The sequence below is a fragment of the Callorhinus ursinus genome, unplaced genomic scaffold (genome assembly GCF_003265705.2).
Source record: "Callorhinus ursinus isolate GAN/ISIS: 27379988/994484 unplaced genomic scaffold, GSC_fseal_2.0 scaffold59, whole genome shotgun sequence".
In the NCBI taxonomy this organism is placed as follows: domain Eukaryota; kingdom Metazoa; phylum Chordata; class Mammalia; order Carnivora; family Otariidae; genus Callorhinus; species Callorhinus ursinus.
Window position 1 is genome coordinate 4,096,021 of NW_027397121.1, and position 27,812 is coordinate 4,123,832.

Genomic DNA, 27,812 nt, shown 5'->3' on the forward strand with positions numbered 1-27,812 from the left:
GGAGGGACTGTAGGACCTGGGCTGGTAGTAGTTTCCCGTACCAAGGCAGGGGAGGGGTGCCGAGACATTAGAGGGAGCTCAGGTTTGGCCTGGGATAAAAACGACAATTAGCTGAAGTCCAGCCCCACCCTCATCAAGAGATGGAAAAAAGGTGGGGAGAGAGAATAGAGGCTCCCCACCATTTGTCTCCATTAAGTGTGGGAGGGCACTGAGCAAGCCACCTGATTCTGGGGGCTAGACCTTGGGGGCTTCCCGGGAGTCTTTTTCTCCGCAGGTGACGGGGAGGTCCCCATGGACCTCTCTCTCTGTCCGAGCTTATTCTGGGAGAGGGTGCCCTCGAGGTTCCCTTCTTGCAGAGGTAACCTGACTGATGGGGCCCAGGGCATGTGCGTGTGTCTCACAAAGGTGCAGAGGGCCCCTCCACTGAGGTTAAAGGTGATGATGGGATTTCAGTCTGGTGAGCAGGTGGGGGAACCTTGTTTTGTTGTTTTTCCAAGGTGTGGGGTGTTTGGAAAGGACTGTATCCCAGAGAATTGTGGACAGAGTGGGCCAAAAGGGGGTTGGGGGCTTGCAGGAGCAGAGGAAAAAATGCAGTGGAAGGACATAACTTTGGAGGGACCGATGGAAGACTTGCAGCCCATTGTAGAGAAGTCACCATTTTGGGACATTTTGGAGAGAGAAAGTGCTAGAGCAGGGGTAGAGTAAAAATGACTGCCCCTCAGCAAGAGGCATTTGGGCCTGGATGGCCAGTTGGGGCGGGGTGGAGGGGGTGAAGCTGGACGAAGGGCTGCAGGGGCGGCTCCAGGTGAGCAGGCTCCAGGTAAAGGGAGGGGCCCAGGTGCAGGTGGAGTGACGTTCTTGAGTGACAAGGCCCAAGGTCAGTCTGGGCAGGCCTGGGCAAGGTGAAATCATCAGGGAAGGTCAAAGGCAAGGTATTGAGCTCCAGGGGCACCTCGCCTTAGTGGGAAGATGGGAGAACAGGCAGTGAAGGGCAAGGTGGCTTAGCCACCTGATAACCAGCCAGGGTTGCTGAGCAAGTTTATTTTATTTTTTCAGTCTTTAATGAGCTATAACATATACATGGTGAAGTACACAAATCTTCAGAGTCCATCCCATGATGCATTTTTATATCTGTTTACCCTCATGTAACCATCACCCGGATCAAGAGACAGAATATGTCCGGCACCCCACAAGGCTCCCATGTGGGCCTCCCAGCCGTTACTCCCAGAAATATCCTACTGTGTCAGAGCCTGTATTTAGGGGTGTAGGGGTTCCGACTCAGCTCAAGGACCCCAGCAGTTCTGGGCAGGATGCCCCAGCTGTTTTTCCCATCTCTGTGTGTTCCCTGCAGATACGACGTTGATTCGAAGAGCCCTGATTTATCCAAACACGTGAGTTCTACCATGACTGCCCAGAGATTCTGAAGCTCTCTTCAAATGCCAGAGTCTGGGTCATCCTCAGGCTTCACTGCGACGCAGACCATGTGTCTGATGCTGCTTCTGGTCATTTCCGAGCCCGCCCACTTCTAGCCATTGGGGTGATGGGGGAGGTGGGGTGGCTGTGGGCAGAGTGGGTGACACTGGTGTTTTCTGTACCCTGGGCGTGCAGGATTTCCTGGGCCAGGCCTTCTGCACCCTCGGAGAGATCGTGGGGTCCCCTGGGAGCCGCCTGGAGAAGCCCCTCACGTAAGTGTAGGTGGGAGTGGGGCCTGTCTGGGTTGCTTCCCCAGGGATGGGCCAACCTCCCGCGCACCCTTAGTTCAGGATAGGGGAGCCAGCAATCCGCCACGCGTGCGGGGTGATTAGGAATAAGGAGACCCCATGGGCCCTGCCCTTGCAGGGCCGCTAACCCAGTTAACTTAGAGGGACCCTGGTTTAGTTATTAGAGCTCCATGTTCCTGGGACGGCCGGAGGCACTATCTAGCCCACCCCTACCGCCCACCCTCGCCAATGTATAGCGGAAGGAATCAAAGCCCAGAGAGGGGAAAGTGACTTGCCCAAGGCCACACGGCTAAGAAGTGGGAGAGCTGGGATTTGAATTCAGGGTTCTCCTCACATAGCATATCCCTCAGATTATTTACCCCTTGCTGTAGGCCAGAGGTGGGTATGGTGAGGCGCTCCTCATCTCGCCCTGCCCCCCCGACGATCTGCATTATAGGGCTGTAAGTGCTTTTAGGGAAAAGCTATTCCTCTGGGCAGGCTCTGGGATGAGGAATCCCAAGGCTTCTTACAGTGGAGCCTGCGGGCGGCTGTAGGCACCAGCCAGGGCTGGCTGGGTAACAGGGGTGCCCTCTCTTGTCCCTGTTTCTCAGGAAGCCCCAGGGGCAGAACCCAGACAAGAGGAGCCTGCCGACTGGGACAAGCGTCCCGGCCACGTGGCAGGGTGGGCAGGAAGGGGATAGCAGGCCAGGCTGGGCCTCAGCCCCACGCTTGCTTCTGCCAAATTCGCACTGGATGCTGTCCCCTCGCCGTGATGGAGAAGTGCTGAATGTGTCATTGTCGGGGAGGGGGGTTTCTCTCCCAGGCCCTTGTCTCTGACCCGCAATAACTGTATGGTAACTTCCGAGCCCCCAGAGAGGCCTCTCTGTCCCTGAAAAGGTCTCCTTCTCTGGGTTCACAGAAAATAATGGTATAAACTATCATTTATTGAAAATAGGGAACAAACCCAGGTTTGTAGGGCTCTGACATTTATGGAATCTGGGGACCTCAGAGTGAGTGTGTGTGTCTGCCCCTCTCAGCTCCCAACTGCCTGGGTCAAAAGCCCGCTTGTCCTTCGGGTCTCTTTCCTCCCTGCTGTCACCCGGCCCACGTTTGGGGGACAGGCACACCTGCTGGGGGGGGGGGGATTGAGGAAGACCTCCACAGGAGATGGCTGGGGAGGCGAGCCTTGGGGACGGTAAGCAGGATCTTGGAGACGATGGGTTGGTGAAGGAGGGGGACCTGTTTCCCCCACTGAAAATGTCACGTGTCTCAGTCTCCCGGCTAGCCCCACGCGCAGGAGTTCCCTTTCACGGGGCGTCTCTTCTGGGCCAGAGCGCCATCGGCTTCTCAGATCTCATGGGATTCTCTCAGCAGTTTCCCCATTTCACAGTCCAGCCACTGAGGCTTGCAAGGTGGAGCATGGTTCTCAAAGCGCAGCAGCCTTCGGCGTCATTGGAGGGCTTGTTAGAGCACAGATTCCCGGGCTCAAACCACCTGCCCCTTTGTCTGGTGTGGGGCCTGCGAACTTACATTTCTAACACATTCCCAGGGATGCTGACGGCGCACACTTTGAGAACCCCTGAGGTAGAGTCACCCAGCACTTCACAACAAGGTTTGGAAGACCTCTCCTTCCTCGGGCCTGCAGCTCTTGGTCCTGTTTTGATGTTTGATCCAGAATAGATACCTGTCTCCAAGAATTCCGATGCCAAGTGCTATGGCCTCTCAGGATGGGGGTGCTTGACTCATGGCACCCTCTCTCTGCCTCTCTCTCTACAGGATAGGAGCCTTCAGCCTGAATTCCAGGACAGGCAAACCCATGCCAGCGGTGTCCAATGGGTAGGTCAGCAGACATCTCTGGCCCTGGAGTCCTCAGACATCCAACCGGCTCTGCAGAGGGGGCCTCAGAGTCTAGGCCTGGTCTCTGCTCCCACCACTGCGCCTTCAGCCCTGGTCGGTTGAGGGCAGGGGCGGGAGAGAGAGGGCCACTCTGCAGCCGGCCCCTCCCGCACCGGGCTGGAGCTCCAGCCTCCCCAACCCCAGTGGCCCATGGGACTTTGGGGAGCAGGGCGGGGAGCAGAGGTAGGGGCTGCTTCCAGTGGTCAGCAGGGGCCGGACACTGGCCCTTCCTCTCTCCCTCCTACCCCTCGCCTTTCTCCCCTCCCTCTTTCCCTCCCTTCTGTTTATCTCCTTACCCACTTCCCCTCCACTGCTTGCACTGCTGGACGTCAGCCTCCTCGTGGGGTAGATTCTGCTAAATCCTCACTTTTTGTATTTGCTCACCGGCTGTGCTGGGCCAGCCTCACTCCCCTGGCCTCCACACTGACCGTCTGCTTTTGGCCAGCTTCATGCAACTATATGCAACAAAGACAGCGCCCTCCCCTCCCCGACTCATTCCCTCTCCCCCTCTCCTGGTTGGAGAGAGGGCCTTCACCTGAGGGTGTGGGGTGGGGCAGGATAGGGAATATCTGCCGCCCGGTGACCAGCCTGGAGGTGCGTCACACTGATGAGCATTTTGGCTGAGTAAGCAAAGCTCCCCCCGGCCTTGCTGAGAGCTCCCAGGCGCTGGGGTCCCAGCAGCCGGACCGGCTACCGGGGCTGCTGGATATGGGAAAGGGGCCTCTGGGGGCCCTGGGTGCTCACAGCCCAGGCGGGGTGTGGATGCTGATTTACACTGAGAGTATGGAAGCAGCAGTCGGATAGGGAGCTGGAGTCAGGGAGAGAAGCAGAGAGTGAGGGCCAGAAAGGCAAAGGGAGAGAAAAAGGAAGGCCCTGAGCAGGTGGGAGCTGGTTCGGTCTGGAGGGGAGGGAAGGGAAGATGGGAAATCAAAGAAGGGCCCAGAGGCAGAGGGAGGAACAGATGGAGAAACGGGCGGAGGAGGCTGGTGTGAGGATTCTGTCTCTTGGTCAAACAAATCATATCTTTACACCCCGGGGGGGGGGGGCAGACCAGGGCTGGGGCACTTTGCTCAGCTGCCCAAGTCTAGGGGCACCAACTGGCAGGGGAACCTCCAGATGTAGCCCCTGCTCTGCTCTCCTGATGTGGAGAGATCTGGGCTGTCTCAGCCTCTGGGGCCGGCTCCCTTGCCTCCTCTGCGTGAGAGCCTCTCCCTCCAAAAGCTGGCATTGGGGAGAGCTCCATCAGTGGTTCTCAAAGTGTGTTCTGTAGACAGCGTGCTGGGAGCCTCGAGGCTGGCCCGAGGTGTAGGGCTGGATTTTAGCAGCTTGGTGAAATTGCAAAAGAAAGGCAGGGAGGGAAATGATGCTCCTTGGGGGCCGTTTTTGTGCCATGCACTGTGTGTGCACATCCTGACTAGTGGAGCCTACAAACACACTCATTCTATGGGCGAGGAAACCGAGGCTCAGAGAGGTACAATCATGAGTCCAAAGTTAAGCAGCTGCTGGACAACGTGACATTTTTTTCTCCTTCCCAGTGGCCCCTGGCCGCACTGGGAACCCCCAACTCCGGGTTCATCCCAAACACTGGAGTGGGATGGGCTGGTGCTTGGGGGAGGGGGCCCTCCTGACCCAGGGAAGAGGTGGTCCAGATCCCCTGGGAGAAGCCCCACCTTGGGAACTTGACCTCCTGGAGGGGTTCTTGGGTGGGCCGACTTCATGTCCTGGTTGTCCACCTCACCGAGGAGCTGCATGGATGGCCAGGATCTCTCTTCCCTGGAGAGACCCCAGCCAAGGAGTTTAAGGGGAGGTAGCCGTGGGAGAGAGCCTGGACAAGCGGCCACCAGGAGGATACCAGCCCTTCTGCTTAACTCCCTCCTGCGGCTTGCTCTCCCACCCATGATAAATCAGAGTGACTCAGAGCTGAAATGTTCCAGGACTCTGGGGGTCAGCTGGGTGCAGGGTGGGGTGGCTGGCCCACGAGGTCTTTTGCCCACAGAAGTGGTCTTTGGATGGAAAGTTTGAGAACCACTGGTCTGGAAGCCTCCGGGTGAGTCTGGATGCTTTTCCGCTTCTAGGACTTTCATTGCAGACACTACCTTTCCTGGCGGGCTCTTGGGGAGCAGGGGGCGGGGCAGCTCCAGGCCTGGGGGGCCTGGCCCAGGAAGCAGTGCCCTAGGCCACACTGCCACAAGTATTTCAGGAGACTCTGTCTTCTCAGGGGCTCTGGGCAGATCTGCTGGAATGGGAGGGGGGAGGATGAGGAGGGCCGATTCAGGGAGTGTGCAGGTTTTGTGTCTGTCTTTGTCTGGCTCTCCATTCTTTCATCTTCTCCTCTCCCAGTGGTGTCCCAGGGAAGAAATGTGGCACCATCATCCTGTCCGCCGAGGAGCTGAGCAACTGTAGGGTGAGTGGCAGGGAGACACCGGGATAGGACCTGGTGGGGGTGGGGGTGGGGGTGGAGCAGTGACAGAGGGCAGGGCATGTGTCCCCCCGGGTCATATGCGTCCTTGGAGGGAATCTGGGGAAGACAGGGCTCCCCAGTTTCACCTGGCTGTCCTAGAATTCTGTAACGTCGGAGCCAGAATGTTGTCTCCTTTTATAGCTGAGCCACCTGAGGCCCAGAAGGGACGGAACACGCCCACAATTAGCGGCAGAGCCGGCTGGGCCCTGGTCCCCTGCCTTCCAGGCTAGGGCTCCTCCATTCCCCGTCATGGTCCCCTCTCCCCAAACCAAGACTGCTTTGGCTTCAGCCCTGGCAGCAGAGGGGCTTTTTCAGTCGTGAGCTTGGGTGCTTGGCAGTTAGTTGTCATGTTTCACTTTTAGCTCTGGAGTAGTGTGACACCCTGCATGGGATTGAGGGAGTGGGGACGCGTGGTCGGGGTGTGCGTGTTGCGAAGCCAGAGGCTGCAATCCCACGCAGTCCTTGGTTTTGCTTCTTCTGTGGGACTGTGGAGAAGCAGGACGTGGGGTCAGCGGAAAGGGCAGCCGAGCACACCGACGAGGGGCCCGGGGGACCCGGTGGCCAATAATAACGATGAAACACAGTAACGATGATAGTTATTATTTGTCGAGGGATGGGCATCTTGGGTGAGTTGTCACTACTCCCGACAATAATCCGAAGAGGTAGGTACTGTTGTTGTTCCCATTTTATGAATAAGGAAACCGAGGCTCAGAGAAGCTAAGCCATCTGTTCAAAGACAATAAGTCGTAGAGTCATGGTTCTAAACCAGGTCAACCCGATTCTAAAACCTTCTAAAATCGGGGCTCAACCGGATTCTAAAACCTTCTAAAACCGGGGCTCATGCCCAGGCCTGCATGCCTCTTAGGTTAATTAGGAGCCACAGGTAGGAGTGGGTGGGTCCTGGGGAGAGAAGGACGAGGTAGCCAGAGTATGAACACAGGACCAAGCCTAGGGGAACCTGGGAACCCAAATTCACATGGGGCTCAGGTAAGAGAGCCTCGGAGGGAGGGAGGAGGAGAAACAAGATTTTCTGACCTTCCTGGGAAGTCAGTGCAGCTATGGTTATTTGTTAGCTATAAGTACTTGCCATATTAGAAAATAAAGTCAGTATATTAAAAGTATATATATTAATTCACTTAAAAATAACAACAGTTTAACCCATTACAGGATAACATAAATAACAACTTTTTTGAAAAATAACTATTTTCCAAAACAAAAGTCGTTTAGTGAGAAGAATGCCCTTGTTTTGCAAGGCCTTGTTTTTGCACATTTCCTTAATGTCAGGCTGAACAGAAGAGTCTCATATCTGCTTCTGCAGTCAATCTATTGTGATATCACTGTTGGGTAACTTCTAGAAAACTCCATGTCTTATTGACATTATTACGAAAAGAGCTTTGGCCTCACGGACCACCCCTTGAGGGTCCCTGGTCCATGCTTTGAGAGCTGCTGCTATGGGGGTATAAATTGTTAGCCAAGATTAATTGAGCAATTATGCTGAGCCACACATTGTCCTTAAGGGTTTACATGCGTCGACTGATTTATCCGTGTTATTATAATATATGATGTAAGGCTGTAGGTAGTATGAGGTATTATCGTATCTGATATCTTATGGTTTTTATTTTATGGGGAGGTTAAATGACCTGCCCAAGGTCATATAGCCACTGGGTAGAAGAGATTTGAAACCAGGCAGTCTGGTTCTAGTGCCAGGGTCTTTAACTGCCAGGCGGTGGGGTCCCCAACTCGGGGGCTGCCAGTGGGAGAATAAGACACAGAATTGCAGTATGGCGATGACCACATCAGCTTATACACAAGTACTCATTCTCTGGCTTCTCTGTTTACCTAGGTGGGTCTGGAGGAACTTGACAGCAGGGCTGAGGGCTTGGTGCGCGGTAGGCGCTCCGGGAGATCTCTCAGGAATCTGTGACTGAACGATTGACCAAATGTTTAGCAGCAGCAGATGATAATGGAAACTCTTACAAGTGTATATGCTGACCATCCAGAAGTTCCTGGGGTTCAGACAAGGGAGAGAGAACCCAGCTGACATTATGGTAGAGCTATTTAAGCTCCCTGAGCCTCAGTTTCTCCACCTGTATGTTGGGGCTGATAGGGGTGCCTTGTGGTGAGGATTGGAGGAGTTCGTGGAGGTGGCTGGGCCAACAGGTGCCTGGGGAAAGATGGAATCTGCATTCCTTGAAGCCTAACGTGGGGTTGCTCCCCCGGCTTCTAGCTCAGCTAGTGACTTCCTCCCTAGTTGCTAATTAAATCGGGTAATAGAAGCTAACGTGCTTAGGGAATTCTAAAGCTCCCAGACAATGCTGGGTGCTCTCCTTGGTCTGGTTTTCCGGGATTGGCAAAACAGTCCGTGTTTAGTATTTATTAGGCGTCCCCCCCTTCCTCCTCCTTCCCCATCCCGCCTCCCCCTCCTTCATCCAGGGGTGGTAGCGGGTTTTCCTTGATCTAAGCTGTTCCAAGGCAAGGAGGTGGGGGCTGGGCTCCCTTCCTTCCTCTTGAGATTGTCAGCTCCTTTTCTTTTGGGGCGTCTTTGGCTGCGTTCTGTCTTTCTCTAGAATACTTACAAGGAAAAGAGACTAATTCCCAGCATCTGGCTGAATGAAAATAATTACATCTGAACTGCTTTGCTTCTGTGTTCCAGCTCTGCATTCGGTGGGAGGATCAAAGGAAGAGGGTGGAGTCTGGGGGGTGTTGTTTTTTTTTCCCCCCTTACCAGAGCAGGGCTTTCTGCTCAAGTGAATGCATTCTGCCTAAGTAGACAAACCCTCCCTCCATCCACAGTGTGGGCGGTTGGGGACGAGCGAAGGACCGGAGTGGACTCCGGTGGGTCGCCAGCACGCTTCGATAGGTTATGCAAAAAGCCTTGCTCATCGAGATTTTAAATACCAAGAAAGTTGCAACAATCAGAATTTGATCCAAAATATTATTCAGTGATACTTGATGTTGACGATGATGAGCTTAAGCTCCTGAAGGGCCTCTGAGTCATCAAAGATTTAATTATGTTCAGCCTAAAACCGTCATTATTCCCTGTCATACTGACCAACATTTGCATAGTCCGCACAGTTGACCTGAGCCCCTCATGTTCACAGTCTATTTGATCCTCACCGCAGGGCCGGGAGGTGGGGAGGGGTGAGTGCCCCCAGACCACAGATGCAGAGAGGTTGAAGTGCCAGCCTCAGATGGCTGAGCTGTGGACTCCTAATCCTCAGAGAGTCCTTCCCTCACCCGCAGTGAAGCCATAAGCTTTACGGTGCATGGAAGAGCCGTGGGCTTTGTGATCTTTGTGGGGCCAGGAACCTTCACCGGCCGTGGTGAGTGGCTGGGCTTCTAGAGAGTTCCTGGCCAGATAGTGCATCTTCACTGCCTCCCAGTCAGGTCCCTATATACACTGGCAAGAAGGTAGCTCACCTCTCACAAGCCAGGGGAGTCAAAGCTTTTCACTTGTAGCTGCCCCAGGGCCCCACCCCCCACCCCTTAGCTATCACCAGCTTGCTCATGTGTTCATTCGTTTGTTTTAGCAAATATGTCTTGGCTCAGTTCTTGACCCCCCTCCCAGAGTTTCCAATTTAGTGTGAGAGACAGAAATGCCAACCAGCAATCACGGTACAGCAGGGGTCCTTAACTTCATCAGACCCATTGCCTCTTTTTTTAATAGCAAGTAAATTTTATAGCACTCTTTACTATCCTGAAGGAAAATCCATGGATAATACCATAGAAGAGGCCCAAATACCTACAGGTGAAGGAATAAGCCCTTGCGGCTACCTGGAAGAAGATGGGTCCAGGCAAAGAGAACAGCTGTGCAAAGGCCCTGGGGCAAGGAGATAGTGATGAGTGGGTGGGAGTGGGAGGCTAGATGGCGCGGGACCTTGTAGCGGGCCTGCCTAACGGGTTTGAATCTTGATAAAGTCAGAACGCTCACTGTTCTCAGGACAGACATCAGGGAGAGCCCAGTGTTTCCATGTGGGAGCCTAGGGAAGAGTCCTGGGAGAAAGGGAGAAAGATAAGGAGAAAGAGGTAAGGTAAAGCAGGGGGAAGCAGTGAAGCTTTTCTGAGGCTCAGAAGCATGCAGGTTGGTATTTGGGAAAGATGTGTGTTGTGGCTAGCACAGACGCGTGATCCACGACCAGCGGTCACACCCCACCCTTTTACAAGTTAGTTTGTAATTTTTTTTTTTTTTTTGGTCTTAGAAATCATCCCTCTGGTTTAAAAAAAAAAAACAACGAAAAAGGAAAAAAAACAAAACAAAACATTTTTTCCTGATGCTAAAAAATAACATGTTCATAGTGGACATGACAGAAAATACAAAGAGATAATCATTGTTCACATTTTGGTGCATTTGCTGCATTTCCTCCTTTCTTCTAGGTGTTTCTGTGTATAGTTTTTTCCTTCTAATTAGTAGAATGTGGTATCCAGATTTATATTCCCCGGTCATTAGATATTCTTTGAATACGTATTTAATAGCGATATATTATGCCTCCATTATATGGATGGCCATAATTTATTAAACCTATTCTCTTATAGGAAAACAGTATTACTCACACTGCTGTGAATATCTCCTCCTAACCAAATCATTCCATTTTTCTTTTGAACTTTAGCTGATGGATTTTGGTTAGTATTCCAGACACATAGGCTCCATGCGTGGGAGGGAAAATGGTCAATCTGGGGTTTTCAGCGTCTGAATGACCAAATCAACAGATGCACAGCTGATGAGATTGTTTGAGAAGTCAGTCATTAAGACGGCAGAGAAAACCCAGCTTGACCCCCACATGGTTATTACGGTCAATGTGTAGTGACAGGCCCGATCTCCTAGACCAACTGCTACACCCACCATCTGTGTTCGAATCAGCTCTAACCTATGGGGTCTTCGTGGATATCCCAAAACGCCTGCATCCCAGGCCCCCTGCTTCTGAAGTCTTATCCTGGTGAGCTGGGGCTCTGGGCCCTTCTGTGAATGTGGGAGCCCTCCCAGAGGTTACAGCTCACAGAATCACTCTCGACTCTGGGTTGTGTTCCCTCCTGCTGGCGTGCTGAATTCAGAGTTGTGGCTAATGATTCTTTATCTTTTTAATTGATATCTTTTTTTCCACAAACTTTGAGGAGAAGCCAATAAATGTCATCATCATGGTCCCATCATCTACTGAAAAGTTCTTTTTAGGGTGTAGCGTGTGAGCAGGAGGGCAAAGTGGTTAAGAACTTGGGCTCTGGATCCAGACCAAATGCCATTGCTTACTAGCTATGTGACTGTGGGCAAGTTACTTGACTTTTTTGTGCCTCCGTTTCTTCATTTGTAAAATGGCTTTATTTGAATCGTGAATGGTTTATTTGTCATGGGTTTTTGCATTGATTTTGATTTTTCAAGGTGTCACATTAAAATCTTGATTTTGATGACTGGGCTTTTGGGCACCTTCTAAATTTTAAGGCACTTACCTTACTCTTACTCTGATCCTGGAGCATGCCAGCAAGACCCACCCAGCTTCCGTTCTCCCTTCCTGGGTGTTGCTACCCTCTCCTGGTCTTCAGCCCACCTGCTGCCCTCTGGGCCTGAACTCTGACCTCCTGGGTCAGGGAGGGCTAATGCTCTGGAGTGAAAGGCTGTTTGCTGTAGTCTCCCCAGCAGCCTGATTAACATGCGGAAAGATGCAAATTGAGGCAGTCCTGCTGTTTTAGAAGAACTTAATATGTTTTTTAAAAAGATAGGGCAAAAAGGCAGAAATTGCTGGAAATTATATATTGCAGGAGTTGTTTATCTTCTCCACAGTTGATTCCAGAGATGCTTCTGGTTTGGGAAGAGCATTTCACGTGCCCAGAGAGCCCCACCCTCCAGCTGAGGCTTCAAACAGCGGGACCTCTTACTTAGCCAGGAATGACTGCTTCCTAATCCTGCTGGCCCAGTCCATCTGTTGCCACTCCCCAGACTCTTCCTGGGGTCCATTCACGAACCTACATTTAAGGGGAGCGGTCAAAGCCTTGTCTGTGTGATATGACTATTGACATAACTCAGAGCCACCTTCAAAAGCACAGTCCCCGGGAGGGAGGTAGAGGGATGGGGTAACTGGGTGATGGGCATTAAGGAGGGCACATGATGGAATGAGCACTGGGTGTTCTATGCAACTGATGAATTGCTGAACTCTACCTCTGAAACTAATAATACACTCTAATTAATGCTCATTAATTGCATTTAATTAAAATAAAAATTAAAAAAAAAGCACAGTCCCCAGACGGCTGCGGTGCCTTGTCTCAAGGACTCCCCAAGGGGTGCGCACCCATGAGGGAAGAAGCTTGCCTTGGTCACAGCCTAGAAGTCTTACTGCAGGTCTCTCTTATCCCCATGGATTCAACAGTGGCACAACAGTACTGATGATCGCAAAGCTCTTTTGGTGAATGTTTCTGGGTCTAGATTGTGTTAGGGAGAGCAGATCAGGTTGAGCGGCAGAATAAGCTGCTAGCAGCACCTCAAGGATTTGCCATCAGCGGGAATGAGGTGTGGCTCACTGGAGGATTTTTCCAGTTAGCTGAATTTCAGAGCCAGGCTTTTTTTTTTTTTCCCCCTGTAATTTTAACTAGTTTGCACGGAGGAGGCCTTTCTAAAATGGATTTCACACTTCTCTGACTCCTCAAACTGAGGCTACAGAACATAATTAAACTTATCGGGATGATTTGGGGTCATCATTTGGAATCTCAGTTATTAAGCTTTGGAGCCAGACTGTCTTGTTCCAATCCCAGCTTCTCCTCCTAATAGCTGTGTGGCTTCGGGCAAGAGTGTTAACCTCTCTGGGCCTCAGTTTCCCCATCTTTAAAATGGGAATAATAATAGTTCCTACCTCTTGGGGTTGGTGAGAGGGTTAAAGGAACTGATAGGCGTAAAAATATCTGCTTGGCACAGATTAGGTAGAGCCCTATTCTACTGCCATTTTCATAGGTAGACACCAGTTAAACACTGGCGGTTGCATAGGGTTCAGCCCAAGAGTAGATGGCGCTCCACAAGAGTTGGCTCCCATTCTTACAGCTGCTCCATGCTCTGCACTGTGGACCGGTGCTTAACAAAGGCCCTTCGCTTTACTCTTCAGGATGGGGTCTCAGGGGCCCATTCCTACTCCATTTTTCCAGAAGAGAACACCCAGGCTTAGGTGACATCGCTTGCAACAGGCTGCTCAGCGGATAGGTGGCAGAAGTGCAGCTCCAAACACGTGGCCTTGGCTGAATGGTCCTGGGCGTAATGATCTGTTACGTTCTGCTTCCCTTCCTGATCTTGCAGGGCTTTGAGGGGTTCTCCTAGGAAGCGACAATAAGAGCTTTTGCCCCTGGATTTTGTGGCGTCGGTTTTGGTTGTTTCAATATATGTGTGTATTTTATAGTCAACCAGTGCAGGTTGTTGTGTGTGGCCTGCCTGAGTTCATTCAGGTGACCTCCAGATGGATGGGGTCACATTTGGAGTTCCAACCAAGCAGTATCCTGGGGAAGCTGGAGGGGGTCTGGACTCCCGGACTGTGCCCTGAGTGCCAGCCTCCCCAGTGTCATCCCTGTCCCCTTATGCTCCCAGTGCCATCGGCATGGAAGCCTAAATTGCCTGGCATTAAAGGACAGTGTCATCGGCCTGCCCAGCAGGTCACTTGACGGAGAAGGAAACTGAGGCTGAGGGCCCAGAACTCAGGGAGCCTTGCTGGGCTATCCCCCCTTGCTGTCCTCAGCAGAGTCTGAAGGTCAGTGTTTTCTGGTGCCACAGCCCGCTGCCCCTGTGGGGAGGAGCGAGGGCCAGCTTGGTGGGCCTATGAGTGGTGCGGTCCTATAGGGCCTATGCTCGGTTTAATGCCCTGCTGTCACGTTTCCCCTTTCCCATGGGCCTCACCAATTCTATAGCCAGCACTGGGAGGAAGCCTCCTGGTCCTAGGCCTCCTCCTTTTTCTGGGCCAAGGGATAGAGCTCCCCAGGGAGACATTTAAAATGCTCCCTCCCTCCAACATGGGATGGGATTGGAACTTTCTACTGTGGAGATACAGTGACTGCAGGGAGCGGGCTTAGAAGGTGAGAGATCTTTCTGGGAGGCTGAGGGAGAAAGCCCCGCCTGGGTGACCCTCTATGTGACCTTGGGCATATGACAGGATTTAAAAGCCTCAGTTTCCTCATCTGTAAAACGGAGAGAGTAGCAGAGTTACTTCATATGGCTGTTATGCGGATTCAGTGAAATAATGTGCGTAAACAGAAGGCTTCACATAGTGACTTGCATGTAGTAAGTGCTCCATAAGTCGGCTGGCCTCTTATTCCAGGTCTGATGTCCTAGGTTTCTCTGGAGGCTCTAGGATTCCCGGGGCTCCTAGGCCTTGCAAGCCCCCAGTCCAGCTCCTTCTTCTTCTCGCGTAGGCCACGAAGAAAGACATGATGAAAGTTGTCATTACCTGGGCCCCTCTGTGTGCGGGCCGCTGTGCCTCAGCCCTGCCCCTCCTCAGGGCCTCCCTTGAGTGGGCACTTCCGGCCCAGGTTAACCAGAGGCCAGCCCCTTCCCGTCCATACCTGCCCCGGAGTCCGTCCAAAGAAACCAGGGAAGGGGGCCTCCCAAACTGGATCGCGCTCTCTTTCTCAGGGAGTGGAGTGGTGTGCCAGAAGGGACGTGACTTTGAAATCAGTTCATTCGTGTTGAATTGCCACTCTACCAGTTATCAGCTGGTGACCTTGGGCAGGTTAGCTGCTTCTACTCCCTGCTCCCTCATTTATAAAAAAAGCAACAAAGGATTACTTCAAGGGCTAAAGGTGATAAGGAGATCAGTGACTTGGCCATACATACGGTATCTAATAAATGTGTGTTGAAGGAACGAATGAGTGAAGGGAAGGATGCTCTGTGTTTGCTATTGTCAGATGTCCTTGAGGGAAGGCATTTGAGGGGGTGGGGGTGGGGCAGGGACAGAGGCCACACACATTGTGTGTACAGGGAGGGGCAAGTGTGCAAATACCTTGCACGTACAAGGCACCTGGTGTGCGCTGTACAATGTTCCCAGCACTATTGTCATATTGACTCATTTCAACCTCACAACAAGCCTATGAAGTAGGCCGCTGGTACCCAATTTTACAGATGAGAAAACTGAGGCCAGAGAGGGTGGACAACTTGCTCTAGGTCACACAGCTAGAAAGGGATGGAGCTGAGGCAGGCAGCCTGGCTCCAGCAACCATATTCTTTCCCCCCCCCCCCAGCAATCATATTCTTAACCATCATACCATACCCACTCCCAAACCTTTGACCATGTCCTTCAAACATGTGGGAGGTTGCCTTTTCATCTCTGCCACTGTTTTGGTCCTCACAGGCCTGTAGGACACTGATCTCACGAGATGGGCTTCCCCAGTGAGAGGAAGGGCAGTGAGAGAGCTAGGTGACTTCCCGACAGGCCCTGGCCCTGAAGGGCAAGCCAGGCCCCAGGGACCAGACAACAACGCTCTGAGCTCTGGCCACCCGGCAGCTGAGTTGTCAGGGTGCAGACCTTTCAGGTTGAAGAGGCCACGTGGGGATGGATGAAGAGGAGGACATGGGGGCATTTCTGCCCAGTGTCCTGTCAGCTGCCACAAACTGAGGAACTGGGGGCCATGTGAGGGGAGGGGCCCAGCAATCCTCACCAGGGCCTGGCTACCTTCTTTGTGCGCTTGGGCCGAGTGTTGTGTTAGCTGGGGCCGTCAACGCGTCGTGGAGTCAGATCCCAGGGCTCTGCCTGGTGAACTTGGGGGAGTGGCTCCCTGCTTTGAGCCTTAGGCTCCTCAGCTGTAAAATGGGCCGTACCTACCTTAGAGAGTTGGTGGGCCTCTCACGGCTTAGTGGGTGTGAAAGTGATGTCTCATTTTTTTTTTTTAAAGATGTATTTATTTGAGAGAGAGAGAGAGCAAGGGGAGGAGCAGAGGGAGAGGGAGAATCCCAAGTAGACTCCCCACTCAGCGCAGGGGCTCAATCCCATGACCCTGAGATCATGACCTGAGGTGAAAGTAAGAGTTGGGCGCTTAACCGACTGAGCCACCCAGGCGCCCCAGTGATGTTTCATCTTGACGGTCTTCTTGGAACCACCCAGTGTGTGAGGGGATGAGGTGCTGTGGACAGAGCGAGGGCTCTGAGGTTGGCAGACCAAGCTCAGAGTAGCCTTGGGTGAGTCGCTTCACCTCTCTGAGCCACGGGGTAAAACAGTAATGGACTCACGCACATCAACACTGATGTACCTGCACTCTGCCAAGTGCTTTGCCTTTAGTCCTTGCAATAGCCCTTTGAGGTGGGTGCCGTGATCAGCCTTGTGTTACAGAGGGGAAACTGAGGCTCCAAGGGGTTGCCTCCCTTGTCTGAGGTCACACAGCTAGAAAGTGGCAGAGCCAGAATTCAAACTGGGGCAGCTGGCTCCAGAATCCACCCCCCACCCTGCCCCATACTGCTCCATCAGACCTGCCCAGTGGGGTTGTTTGAAGATGAAATGAGAACCCCCCAGTATTAGCCCAGGGCCTGGCCCTTGGTTGGTGCAGGGCAAACGTAACATGCTGTCTTTTAACCAGCTTGGTGCTCAGAATCCTCCTGTTTTCCAGGGTCTTGGGGCTGTGTTTCCACGGGGATTGGGGCGCCCTCCAGCCGTCTCCTGCCTCACACCCCTGTTCTCCCTCCTTCCCACCAGGATGTAGCCACAATGCAGTTCTGTGCCAACAAGCTGGACAAAAAGGATTTCTTTGGGAAGTCCGACCCCTTCTTGGTGTTCTACAGAAGCAATGAGGATGGAACGTAAGTCCCCTGACAGCACTTCACTCCCTTTCCAGCATCAGGGATGGAGGGGTGTGGTGACCTTTCAGGCAGGGGGGGGCTTGGGCCCGCCTCTTCCCAGTGCTGCCTGGGCCTGCTGCTCACAATAGAAGTCGGGGCTCCTGGGTAGTGCCCTGACATGCGGTTGGGACCGGTGGGGGGTAGGGGCAGCTCCCAAGCCAGCAGTGCCATTCTGAGGGTCTCAGCAATGGTGGGTGCTAGGTATGTTGGAGGTGAGGGGAGTGGGCGAAAGCAGGGCTAGGGTGGGAACGAGGGGTTCCTCCGAATAGCCCCTTCCTTCTTCCACACAAATCAGCACATTTCTCCAGCCCACCCCTCCTCCACCCGCAGCCCTCTGAACACCCCACTACCACACGTGCCCCCCCACCCAACTACCACACGCCCAGCATGGCAAATCCGGACCCTGTTACCAGGCCAGTCCCACACCTTGCCATAGGCTTCATTCAAAACCGCACGCGTCTTTAAAGCCCCCATTTCCTCCTCTCCTCTCCCTAATCTGGAAGCCACCCACAGTATGACGGAAACACACACAACACGTCGGCAAATGTAGGTCAGCCATGCACACAGATGCATAGATTCTAGGTTGAGGGTCTGGGGACCTCGGTCCACCCCACTGGCTTGCTGTGTGACCTGGGGCAAGTTATACCCCCTCTCTGGGCCTGTTTTCTCATCAGGAAAATGAACCAGTTGGATTAGGCGGTCTCCACGGTCTCTTTAAGCAGCACAGCTGTGGGAAGCTGTGGCCACTTTGAGCTGGGATGCTGCAGAACCGGGAAGCGATGGGGTCAGGGAGGTTAATTAGAGAAACACGGCTGGAGAAGGGGAACTTGGAAGCAGGTTTGGAAGGAGAGGGAGAAAATGGGTCCATGGGGGAAGAGCAGGTGAATAACAGGCTAGAGAAAAGGGGAGTGCAAAGCAGGTGTGTCCGGAGCGGAGGGCGGAAAGGCTTCCTCCAAGTTCCCCTTGATTCTGGAACTCTGGGTGTGTGTGTGTGTGTGTGTGTGTGTGTGTGTGTGTGTGTGTGTTGGGGGGGAGGGAGGAGCAGGGAGGAGGTGTGTTTCACAAGGAAAACCGATTTTAAAACCTGAACGAACAAAACAAGGGAAATTAGGTGTGATCATTTGCATAACAAAAGGAGTCTGTCTCACCAAAGGACTCCCAGCAGGATTTCTTTAAATAATTCTTGTTGACTTTGACTTGATTTGAGGGAGGGAGGGAAAGGGCCGAGTGATGTTCCGGGCGCCCATGGGAATGTCCACACAGGTCTCCTCCAGAGAGGCGATGCCTGGTCAGGCCAGGTTTGTCTTGGAGGTGAAGGCCAGCTGGCCAGGAGAGAGGAATTTGGGGGTGGGAGCAGGGGAGGGCTGTGTTGCAAAGTATTTGCCAGTGATTGTTCTAGCAGAGCCTGTGTAGGATGGGTGCCGAGGGGGCAGGGAAGAGGGAGAGACTCGTGACTGACACCGTGAACAGGTGGGAGGTGCTGAGCGCAGGCGAGCCTCAGAGCCTCGCCGGGGAAATGCAGGGAGGAAGTGGGAAGGGGAGGACGCCAGCAAAAGGACAGTGAGCGGACCTCACTAGGCAGGACCAGGGTGGCCCCGGTAGTGGAGCTGTGGGCAACCCAGAGTGTTAAAAATGGCAAAGGAGCTGGTCAGATGGGGGAGGCGATGGGAGTTTATTTGGGGATGAGTTTCACTTGAAGCACGGGCTGGATCTCTCCAGGAGGGGTCACCAAGGGCAGCCCGAGAAACCCACCAGAGGCCCCCAAAGGATGGGCCAGTCTGTGGGCACAGGTCAGAGGCTGACCTGGTGGAGGCAGGGTGGTTACCCAGAGTTTGAGGAGAGATGAGTAGGTTTGGGAGACACCCCCAGTTAGGAAGACGTCAGGAGGAAGGTCGATGATGGAACCCAGGGAGTGGAATGTCCTGGAGGGAAAGGGGAGGAAGCATCTTCAGAGCACGCACTGTCCTGCTGGCCCTGTACCTACTTTGTCTTCTTCAGTCCCAGTCACTCCTCTGGGAGTAAGAATGTGGCAGAGGGCTCCGCCGGGCTGCCTACTGTGTACCTTCAGGCAAGTCTCTTAACCCAATGGAACTTTCTGGAATGATGGAAATGTTCTGTGTCTCGCCGTCCAGTACAGTTGCCACTAGCTACATGTAGCTGTTGAGTCTGTGAAGCGGGGCTCGTGTGACTGAGGAGCTTAATTTTTAATTTAATTTAGAGTAATTTAAAGGTAAATAGCCCCATGTGGCTAGAAGCTACCATATTGGATAGTGCCCCTATAACCTCCCCAACTCAGGTGCTTAGTATGTGCAGTGGGGATAATCCTACCACCTCCCTCTCGGGGTTGCTGTGAGGACCAAATGAGTTCATATATGTCATTAGAACAGGGCCCGGTTCCCCGCCCCATTTTACAATGAAGGGGAAGCTTAGAGAAAGTCACTTGCCCAGGGCTACACAGCTGGCGGGAGGGGCCCTGGGGCTGTAGCCTCACCAGTCCAACTCATGTTCTCCCACACCACCCGCCCTGAGCGGGAGTCGGGGTGAATTGATTGGAGCCATGAGATGCCTGCAGGGACCATTTCCACTCAAGGAAGGGCCCGGCCCCACGGCAAGTGCAGCAGGAAGTCGAGGGGTCTGTGGATTTGGGGATGAGGGGCTTGGGGGACCTTAAAGAAAGCAGCTTCAGACCCAGAGTCTGAAAGCAGAAACAGGACTACACAGGGCCCAGGGAGAAGCACGGAGGGAAGCAATCGGGCTAATAGCTCAGAAGACCCAGTCAAGAAACTGGTTGGCAAGGAAGAGACAGAGAAGTCGGTGGGTCCAAAGAGATGGAGGGGCTGGGAGGGTCCCCCAGCAGGTGGGTGTAACTGTTCCAGGTAGAAGGTCTCTGGAGCCCGGGCCCGGCTTCTGCACAGGCAGGCAGACTCCCTCCCTTCGAAGCCCAGGGGCTGCTCCTGATTCTTCCCCCCCCCCCCCCGCCGTGCCCCTCTCTCCCCAACCCTTTCCTCTTCCTGCCTTACCTGCCTGCCCCAACTTGGGCAGCCGTGGCCCCCTCCTGGCCCCATTCTCCATTCCTGTCCTCGTCACCAGCTCCGGGGTGTGTGGGGAGGTCTCCCGCATGTATCTCCACACGCCCGTGGGCGGGCGAGAAGGAGCAGAGAAGAGAAACGCTGAGCCGCGGTGACAGGAATGACATTTTGACTTGAAAATTGCCAGAGAAGAAATGGCAGAGGCTGTGTGGGCACGGGCGGGGCCCAGGCACTTTCCGGGGTGACCTTTCCAGGCTGGGAGGTGGCTGGGGCGGGGGGAGGCTGGGAAATCTCAGGGGGACAGCCTCTGCCCCCAGGTTGGCTCTGGCTCCTGGCCACCCCTCCGTGTTGGCAGGGCAGGCTGCCGGGACGGGGCCAGCAGGCATGGCATGGGGAGTGGGCAGGGACGCTGGATTGGAGCCCAGCGGGGTAAGCTAGTTTGCAAAGCAGGCTTGGTGGATTCAGACTGGGAGAGCCCAAAGTGTCTTAGAGATTGTCTAAGCCAGGGCCTCACTTTCACTGCCTTTAATGCCCGTGAAAGCTGTGGAAACTCTCCTCTGAGACGTACATCTATTCATTAGTTCCAAAAAAAAAAAAAAAAAAAATTTAGTGAATGCTTACTCAGTGCCAGGCACTGGTCTGGGCACCAGAGATATACCAGTGATCAAGGAAGACCAGACCCTTGTCTTTACGGAGCTTGCATTTTAGTGACAAAGCATAAAGTAAATAAGGAGAAACATTGTCAAAACATAACAGGTAAAGTAGAAAAAAAGCATGGGAGGGGACTAGGGGTTATAAATTTTATATCAGGGCAGGTGCTTTTGTCAGACGGGTGACATTTGAGTAAAGACCTGAAGGAAGTGAGGAGATGAGCCATGAACATGGAAATCTGGGGAGACAATGCTTCAGGCAGGGGAACAGCAAGCATATGAAAGTCACCCACCCAAGTTCACCCCGATTTCAGGGGTTCACAAACCCTAAATCCCATTCACAGATCCTTCCATGGGTCTCAGATGAAGAACATCTGACAGCAGCCAACTCCCTGAGTTTACGGGGCAGGGATGGGCTTGCTCAAGGTCACAGAGGCTGGCTTGCTCAAGGTCACACAGAGAGGTGGGGAGGGGGGCAGAACCCATTATCTCCTGACACTCGCCACCTGCTGCTGGGAATCCTCTCTCAAGTGTCACCAAGAAATGGCCATCTATGGGGCGCCTGGGTGGCTCAGTTGGTTATGCCTCTGCCTTCAGCTCAGGTCATGATCCCGGGATCTTGGGATTGAGCCCCACTTTGGGCTCCCTGCTCAGCGGGGAGTCTGCTTCTCCCTCTGCCCCTCCCCCTGCTTGTGCACACGCATGCTCTCTCTCTCTCTCTCTCTCTCTCTCTGTCTCAAATAAATAAATAAAATCTTTTTAAAAAATGGCCATAGTTAGTGCCTGGATGCTGCTAGTGACAGGCAGCTCATCATCTCATGAAGCTCTGGCTTCCACTGTATGGCAAGTGCAGAGATTAATCGGTTGGCCCCTCTGTTGACCTGGATTCTGCCTCCCTGGGTTCAGGCCTGACACCTTCCGTCTCTCCTTCACCAGGTTCACCATCTGCCACAAGACCGAGGTCATGAAGAACACCCTAAACCCAGTCTGGCAAACCTTCTCCATTCCTGTGAGAGCGCTCTGCAATGGGGACTATGACCGGTGAGATGAGAACCTGTCCCTCCTGGGTGTGGGGTGTCGGGTGTCAGTGCGGGCTGTTCCCGGGGCGGGGCGGTATGGGCGGAGCCCCCTGGAGCAGTGCTGTCCCTGCCCCTCGCCCCCCTGGGCAGTGTCTGCCTCCTTCTCATAGGCCTGCCTCCCCAGCCTGCCCTGCCGCTGTCCCCCTGGTCTGGCAGCCCTCCCCTGGTGCGGACCTCCCCAGGCGGGGTGGGGGTGGGATGGGATGCCGAGGAGCCCGGGTGGGTGTTGGGTGTCCCGGCCTGGAGCTCCGCAGCCTTTCTCGTCATGATTTCCAGTGGAGGGGCAGGGGGAGACAGGCTGGGGGCTCTAGATGCAGGCAGAGGTGGCCACACCAACCCCAGCTCCTAGCAGATGGACCCTGGGGAGTCAGGATCCCAAGATAAATGGGGTGAGAGGGCCGGAGTACAGAAAATTCAGGAAACTTTTTTGATGTGCCGCAGCCTGCTCTGATTACATGTCGGCTCTCACCATTGTTTGAGTGTAGGTTGTTGGGTATAGATACTGGGGACCTGGTTTCTAACCCTGGCTCTGTGACTAAAAAGCGCTGTCAACCTGGGCAAGCTTTGACCTGTCTGAGCCTCAGTTTCCTTATCTGTAAAATAGGTTTTAAACGTCCACCTACCTTCAAGGGCTGCTTAGAAGCTCACATGACACAACCTACACAAGAAAGCCCTGGTGTGCATAAAATACCAAATCCCGCATTTTGTCCACAAACGTTGATTGACTTCCTACCGTGTGCCGGGCACTGCGCTAGCTCCCGGGAAATCAGCAGGACACCGAACACACAGTCTTCACCCTTCACCCAACCTTGTGGAGTTTACATTCTCGTCGGGGAGGCAGACATTAATCCGATAATCACACAAAGAAACATATAATTACATGTTGTGCTGAGTGCCGGGGAGTGGGGGGCACGTAAAATGGGTGCTGTATGATGGCGTCGGTCTGTGTGAAGTCACGAGAACCTGGCCTGCTTTCCCGGAGATCACTGTTGCCAGCAGATGAGCTGCCAGTCGGGATGGGACACTCCAGGGCTCCCTGGGGAAGCCTTGAGCGAGCTGGGCCTGCTCACAGTGGCTCCTGACTGGGTACGTGTGGCACAGTGGAGTAAGAATGACAGAGCGGATGGCCTTCAGACGCCTCTGTCTCCCTCCAGGAAACCCTCAGGCTGCCCTATTAGGTTGCTGATCCAGGAGATGAGGTGGCTCCTTTTCCTGCCTCTTAGCGGGGACTGATCAGCCCGTCTGTTCCACAGGTGGTCACTGAGCACCTACTATGTGCTCGACGCCTCGCCTGCAGTTGTGTGGCATTCAAGGGAATTTAGCCGCGTTTCCATCTCTAGGGAGCCTCTAGTCTGACCACAGGGAGCTCAGATGTGCACACATCTGCGTTTTAGATAGCTAAATAATTGTGCGAAATGAGACTGGAGACAAAAACAGACATTCCAGCCAAACAAAGCCTGGTTACACGTCCGGCCGGGTCCGGGGGCCTGCAGAGTGGGAGGACAGTCTGGCTGGAGCACCACCGTGTGAAGGGGGCTTGGGGAGGGCTGGGAGGTGCTGGCGGTTATTGGCTGCTGGAAGAATGATTGGGATCGCGAAAGGGGACAGGAATGGAGGGGAAATCCGAGATTGGGGGATGGGAGAGCGTAGCAGTTCAAGTCTCACGGGGTGGGAGGATTTGGGATCTCTGGCCCCACTACCCAGATGTTGTTGGGGGTCCAGCTGACCCCCGACAACACTGCACCCTGAGAACCCAGCCTTGTCAGGGACAGTGAGGAAGGCAGCCGGGCTCAGAGGCCTGGGCTCACTGTTCAACCACCGGTGGAGGTGAGGGTAGAGCTGGTGGGGAACACCTCCAGAGACCCCCATTCCCCCCCTCACAGGCTGAGCCCCAGGCTGGTTTCCCTCCAGCATGGCCAGGCAGCTCAGGCCCTTCTCCACAGCCGGGAACAGATTGACTGTGACGTGACTGACAGTGGTGTTAATGGAGGGGCCCAGGCATGTCACACGGCCCCTCTGCCACTGAGCTCTAGGGTGACCTATGTACCCAACAGCCACGTGGGAGGTGTAAGCGTTCGGGAGGCCCTCTCAGGGCAGCAGAGGGAGGGGTTTGTGCGGGAAAACGAAGCCACTTTTCCTCTCCCCCCGAGGTACCTCTTGAAGCTCACAGATACATTCAGTTTAATCCAGCAGCCGTGTCTTCCAAGCCAGCCTGGCACCGGGCCTCATGTTGGGTTCTGTGGGCATAGTGAACATCAGACCCAAGCCTCCCTGTTAGGTTGCTCGCAGGCCAGAGTGGGAGACAGTTAAGAAGAAGAAGAAGAAGAAGAAGAAGAAGAAGAATAAGAATAATAGCAAAGTTTCCTGTAGCACTTCCGTGGTAATTTATGTATATGAACTGATTTCATTCTCCCAACAATTAGTATTTCCCCTGAAAACATGCTAATACTACCCACATTTTACAGGTAAAGAAACTGAGGCCCAAAGAGTTTAAGTGGCTCACATATGATCTTATCGCCCGTCAATTGTAGAACCAGGATTTGGAGCCAGGCAGGCTGGCTAGAGAATTTGTATTCGTGACCCTCACACTCTGCGGCCGCCAAATGGATAAGACCTGTGTGAGTGGGGCACGTTTGGCGGAGGGCTTGCCCAGGGACTCGGGGCAGGCCTTGAGCCTGGAGGTGAAGACTCAAAGGCCTTGCCATCACCCATATCTGGGGGCGAAAGGGACGTAGAGGTCATTTGTGTTTGGAGCTGGGGTCGAGAGACAGAAATGGAAGGGTGACAGGGAGCTAGAGTGGGCTGTGGGGCAGGCACGGTGGTGCTCTGCCGAGGGGAGACGACAGAGAGCTGGCAGAGGTGAGGTGCCCGAGGCCCTGCACGGGTCGGGAGCAGGAGAGAGACCAGGAGATGGTCGGAGCGCTGGGAGGGAACCTGGAGAAGGCAGCTGGGGGCAGGGGCCTGGGCTCAGGGGAGAATCCAAACAGCAGTATCAACTCCTACCATGAAGAAGAGGGCCGGGAGGGTGAGAAGCAGCGAGCTGTGAAGAAGGACAGTTTACTTGGAATGATGGGTGGAAACCAGTTAAGATTACCGAGCCTTTTCAGACATGGATCAAATTGTGCCTTAATTGGTTTGAATACATTATCTTATTTTGCGAATTGAAGTTTCACAGCAACCCTAGAAGTTGGGTCCTAGTGACATGCCCATTTCACAGACGGGGAAACAGAGGATTGGAGCTTATGTATCTTGCCAAAGCAAGGAGAAGGTACATGTCCCTTCTCCGAAAGTTGCCTTCTCTATAGGTGGAGGTCCCCCCTGCCTTTGCTGTGTTTCCAGTCCAAACCCAAGCGAGCCAGCTGAGCAGAGCTGGAGTCAGAGGAGCTGATGTCAAGATCAGAGACAGACCAGCCCTCCCATGGGGTGAAGGGGGTGATGACAAGAAGCACTTCCCCAGCGTTTCCTAAAGCCCCCCCCCCACTCTGCCCTTGAACATTCTGTAACTTGAGGGTTTATTCCCCCTTGAGCCAGATGCTCCTGGTCAGACTGCTCTCCCTCACTCACACCTTAATGTTGAATGAGTGGATTGGAAGAGAGTAAGTCATCGTCCTGGGTCCTCCCCTGGAGAGGGGACAGGACCCCCTAGGGTTGGGGGCTCTCACATCCCAGGAGCTTCACACTTTTGAGGGCCTGCTGGAGAAGGCAAATTCTTCTCCCTTGAACCCCACCATGTGCTAAGTCCTGGGAGGGGGCCCAGCCACTACGTATGACCACCTGACACATGCAGAAGCAGCTGAACGCAGACTGAGGAGGGAAAGCCTCTGCAGTATGGCTGGGCTTGCACGGGGCCCCACCATCCAGTGTCATTGCCTGCCCCCCAGTGAGGCCCGACACCCCTCTTCTTCCCTGAAGCCTCTAGGACTGTTGGGCTGACTCAGCCAGTTTAGGGCCAACCCCTGGGGACCTGTCAGCCCTGGAGAGGCTCATTAGGAGGCAGACGTGCAGCTCTGCTCCGAGGAGACTATAGATAGAACCGTGGGTGTGCGGATGTGCCAAGAGGGAAGCCTGCGGGCGTCCCTCAGCCCGGCTGGCCTGCTGAGGCTCACACAGACCCAGCTCTGTCACCGCAGCCCCAGGCATCCAGAGGCCCACAGGACACTGGCTCCCAGCCCCAGGCCTGGCTTCCCAGCCGAGCCCCTGTGTGATGTGGGGAAAGCCACACACACTTCGGGCTTCCCTTTGTGATTTTGTGGAAGGAGTGAATTGTTACTGCATGGTAGCTTCACAAAGTCGTGAAATCTCAGTCAGGTGATGGATATTTAATAATATTTATATTACCTACTATATGCCAGGCACTGTTCTAGAAGCTGAAGATACAGCAGGGAACAAAACAACCCAAACTCCCTGGTCTCATGGAGCTGACATTTTCATGGTGAATAGCAATTGTGTGGAAGACAGGGGCTTGGATGAAAGGCTGGAGTGTTTTAGATGGAACAGAACACGTGTCCAATATTGGTGTGAATGACATGCGAATGATGTAGTTGACTTCTCACAACAACGCCAAAGTGGGTGTGATTATCCCATTTTACAGAGGGGTAAACAGAGTCCCCCCAGGGCGGGGCGGGGGGGAGGCCAATTGCACAGGGCTACACAGCTGGTACGGTACCTGCAGCCTTCTCTTGCCCCCTCACTGCCTCCCAGATTAGGGGCTCTGTGTTCTGAGCCTTTAATGCCAAATACGATGTTCATTTTGTGGGTAGCAGAGGCCCATTGTGCCACACCCAGAAGCCCCTCCTCTAGGGTCCCAACCCCAGAGGTCACAGTTGGCCTGATGTGAGCCTTCATTAGGCCTGTGCTAAGGGGTTGTGCCTACAGCCCACAGGGGGCACAGAGCTGTCCCTAGAGTAGTCGGAGCTGTGTCTGGCTTCTGCCGCTGCCAGAAGGCTCTGGGCACCATTTCTCTCACCTCCTCTCCGGGTGCTGGAGGCTGCAGCCTCGGAGCTCATCTGACCCCAAGCTGCAGCCGTCCCTGGAGCCTCTGCTGCAGCCGGGCTGAGTTTGCACAGGAATCTCACACCCAGGGGTCTCAACCTCAGCTGCAAGTTAAAATTCCCCAGGGAGCTTTTAATAGTCCCCCTGCCCAGGCTGTACCCCAGAACAACTGATGCTGAACCTCCGGGGTGAGGCGCTGGTGTCAGGATTGCTAACATGCGCCAGGGGATCCAGTGTGCAACCAGGGTGGAAACCCAGCACTCTCCTCTAGAAAAGGTCGGTGGCTCTGGCCGTGCATTCCAATCAGCCAGGGGACTTGCCAAAACTACCCGAGCCTGAGTACTATCCAGCCCAACTAAATCAGGCCCTTGGGCCCTGGGATTAAAAAAAAAAAAACAAAAAAAAAAACAACTCCTTAGTGATTTTTGGGGTATCCAAGGCTGTGGCCGTAACTGGGATCCTCCTACAGCCTCTGAGCTTGTGGCTGTCACTGATCCAGTTGCCTGAGGGGCTGGTGTTGGCGGTCTCAGGAGAGGCACTCCTTGCTGAGGTCCCCCGAAAGTCCCCTACAGAGCTGCACGGCTCTGGGAAGGACTGGGGGACTTTGGCATTGTGGGGCGGGGTCCTGGCTCCTACCCTCACTAGCTCTGTGACCCTGGGTGCATCCGTTAGGGCTCAGCCTTCCCCATCTGAAAATGAACATGCACAGCAGAGCTGCTTGGGAAGCCTTTAAACTAGATCCCTGGGCCCTGCCCAGAGCCGCCAGGAACTGGACCTGGGGCTGTGTATGTCTGAAAAGCTCCTTGGTGATCGGCCAGGTGGCCAGGCTTGGATGCCATGGAGGTCACTTCCAGCCGTGTCATTCCAGGAATTGGAAGTCACAGAGCCCAGGTACCCAGGCAGGAGTGTCCCTGATTTAAGTAAATTTCCTGTGAAAAGCAATCCAAGTGTGGCCGAATGCCAAAGCGGAGAGGAGGCCTTTTTGCCGAGACCCCCCTGCGCGTCAGGTGGGCTCCGAGACTCTGCTTTGCAGCTGTTCTGCAAGGCCGCTATTATCCCTCCTTGAAAAAGATGGTCTGTGGCTCGGAGAGGTTCAGTGACCTCTCCAGGTCCCACAGCATCTGCATGCCGGCCTCCTTCCTCTCTTTCCAGCTCACCAGCCCACCTTCAGGGGCCTAGATTTTTTTCTCTCGCCACCATTCACTTCAGAGAGACACGGTGT

The 27,812-nt window shown here is 53.9% G+C and overlaps 1 protein-coding gene across 6 annotated transcripts in view; it reads left to right on the forward strand.

Annotated features, from left to right (window-relative positions):
• The window catches only part of CPNE5 (copine 5), an 87,747-nt gene that overhangs the window by 36,755 nt on the left and 23,180 nt on the right, over window positions 1-27,812 (forward strand). For 2 of the 6 annotated variants that reach the window (XM_073884864.1, XM_073884866.1), the window contains 7 exons: window positions 1,352-1,391; window positions 1,609-1,685; window positions 3,477-3,536; window positions 5,593-5,643; window positions 5,937-6,000; window positions 16,698-16,801; window positions 21,456-21,560. In XM_073884864.1, the coding sequence (XP_073740965.1) occupies window positions 1,352-1,391; window positions 1,609-1,685; window positions 3,477-3,536; window positions 5,593-5,643; window positions 5,937-6,000; window positions 16,698-16,801; window positions 21,456-21,560 (501 nt within the window). Of the gene's footprint in view, window positions 1-1,351; window positions 1,392-1,608; window positions 1,686-2,311; window positions 3,285-3,476; window positions 3,537-5,592; window positions 5,644-5,936; window positions 6,001-16,697; window positions 16,802-21,455; window positions 21,561-27,812 lie in introns of those variants that run through there. The other 4 variants (XM_073884865.1, XM_025862462.2, XM_073884867.1 and 1 more) reach the window with 4 other exon arrangements.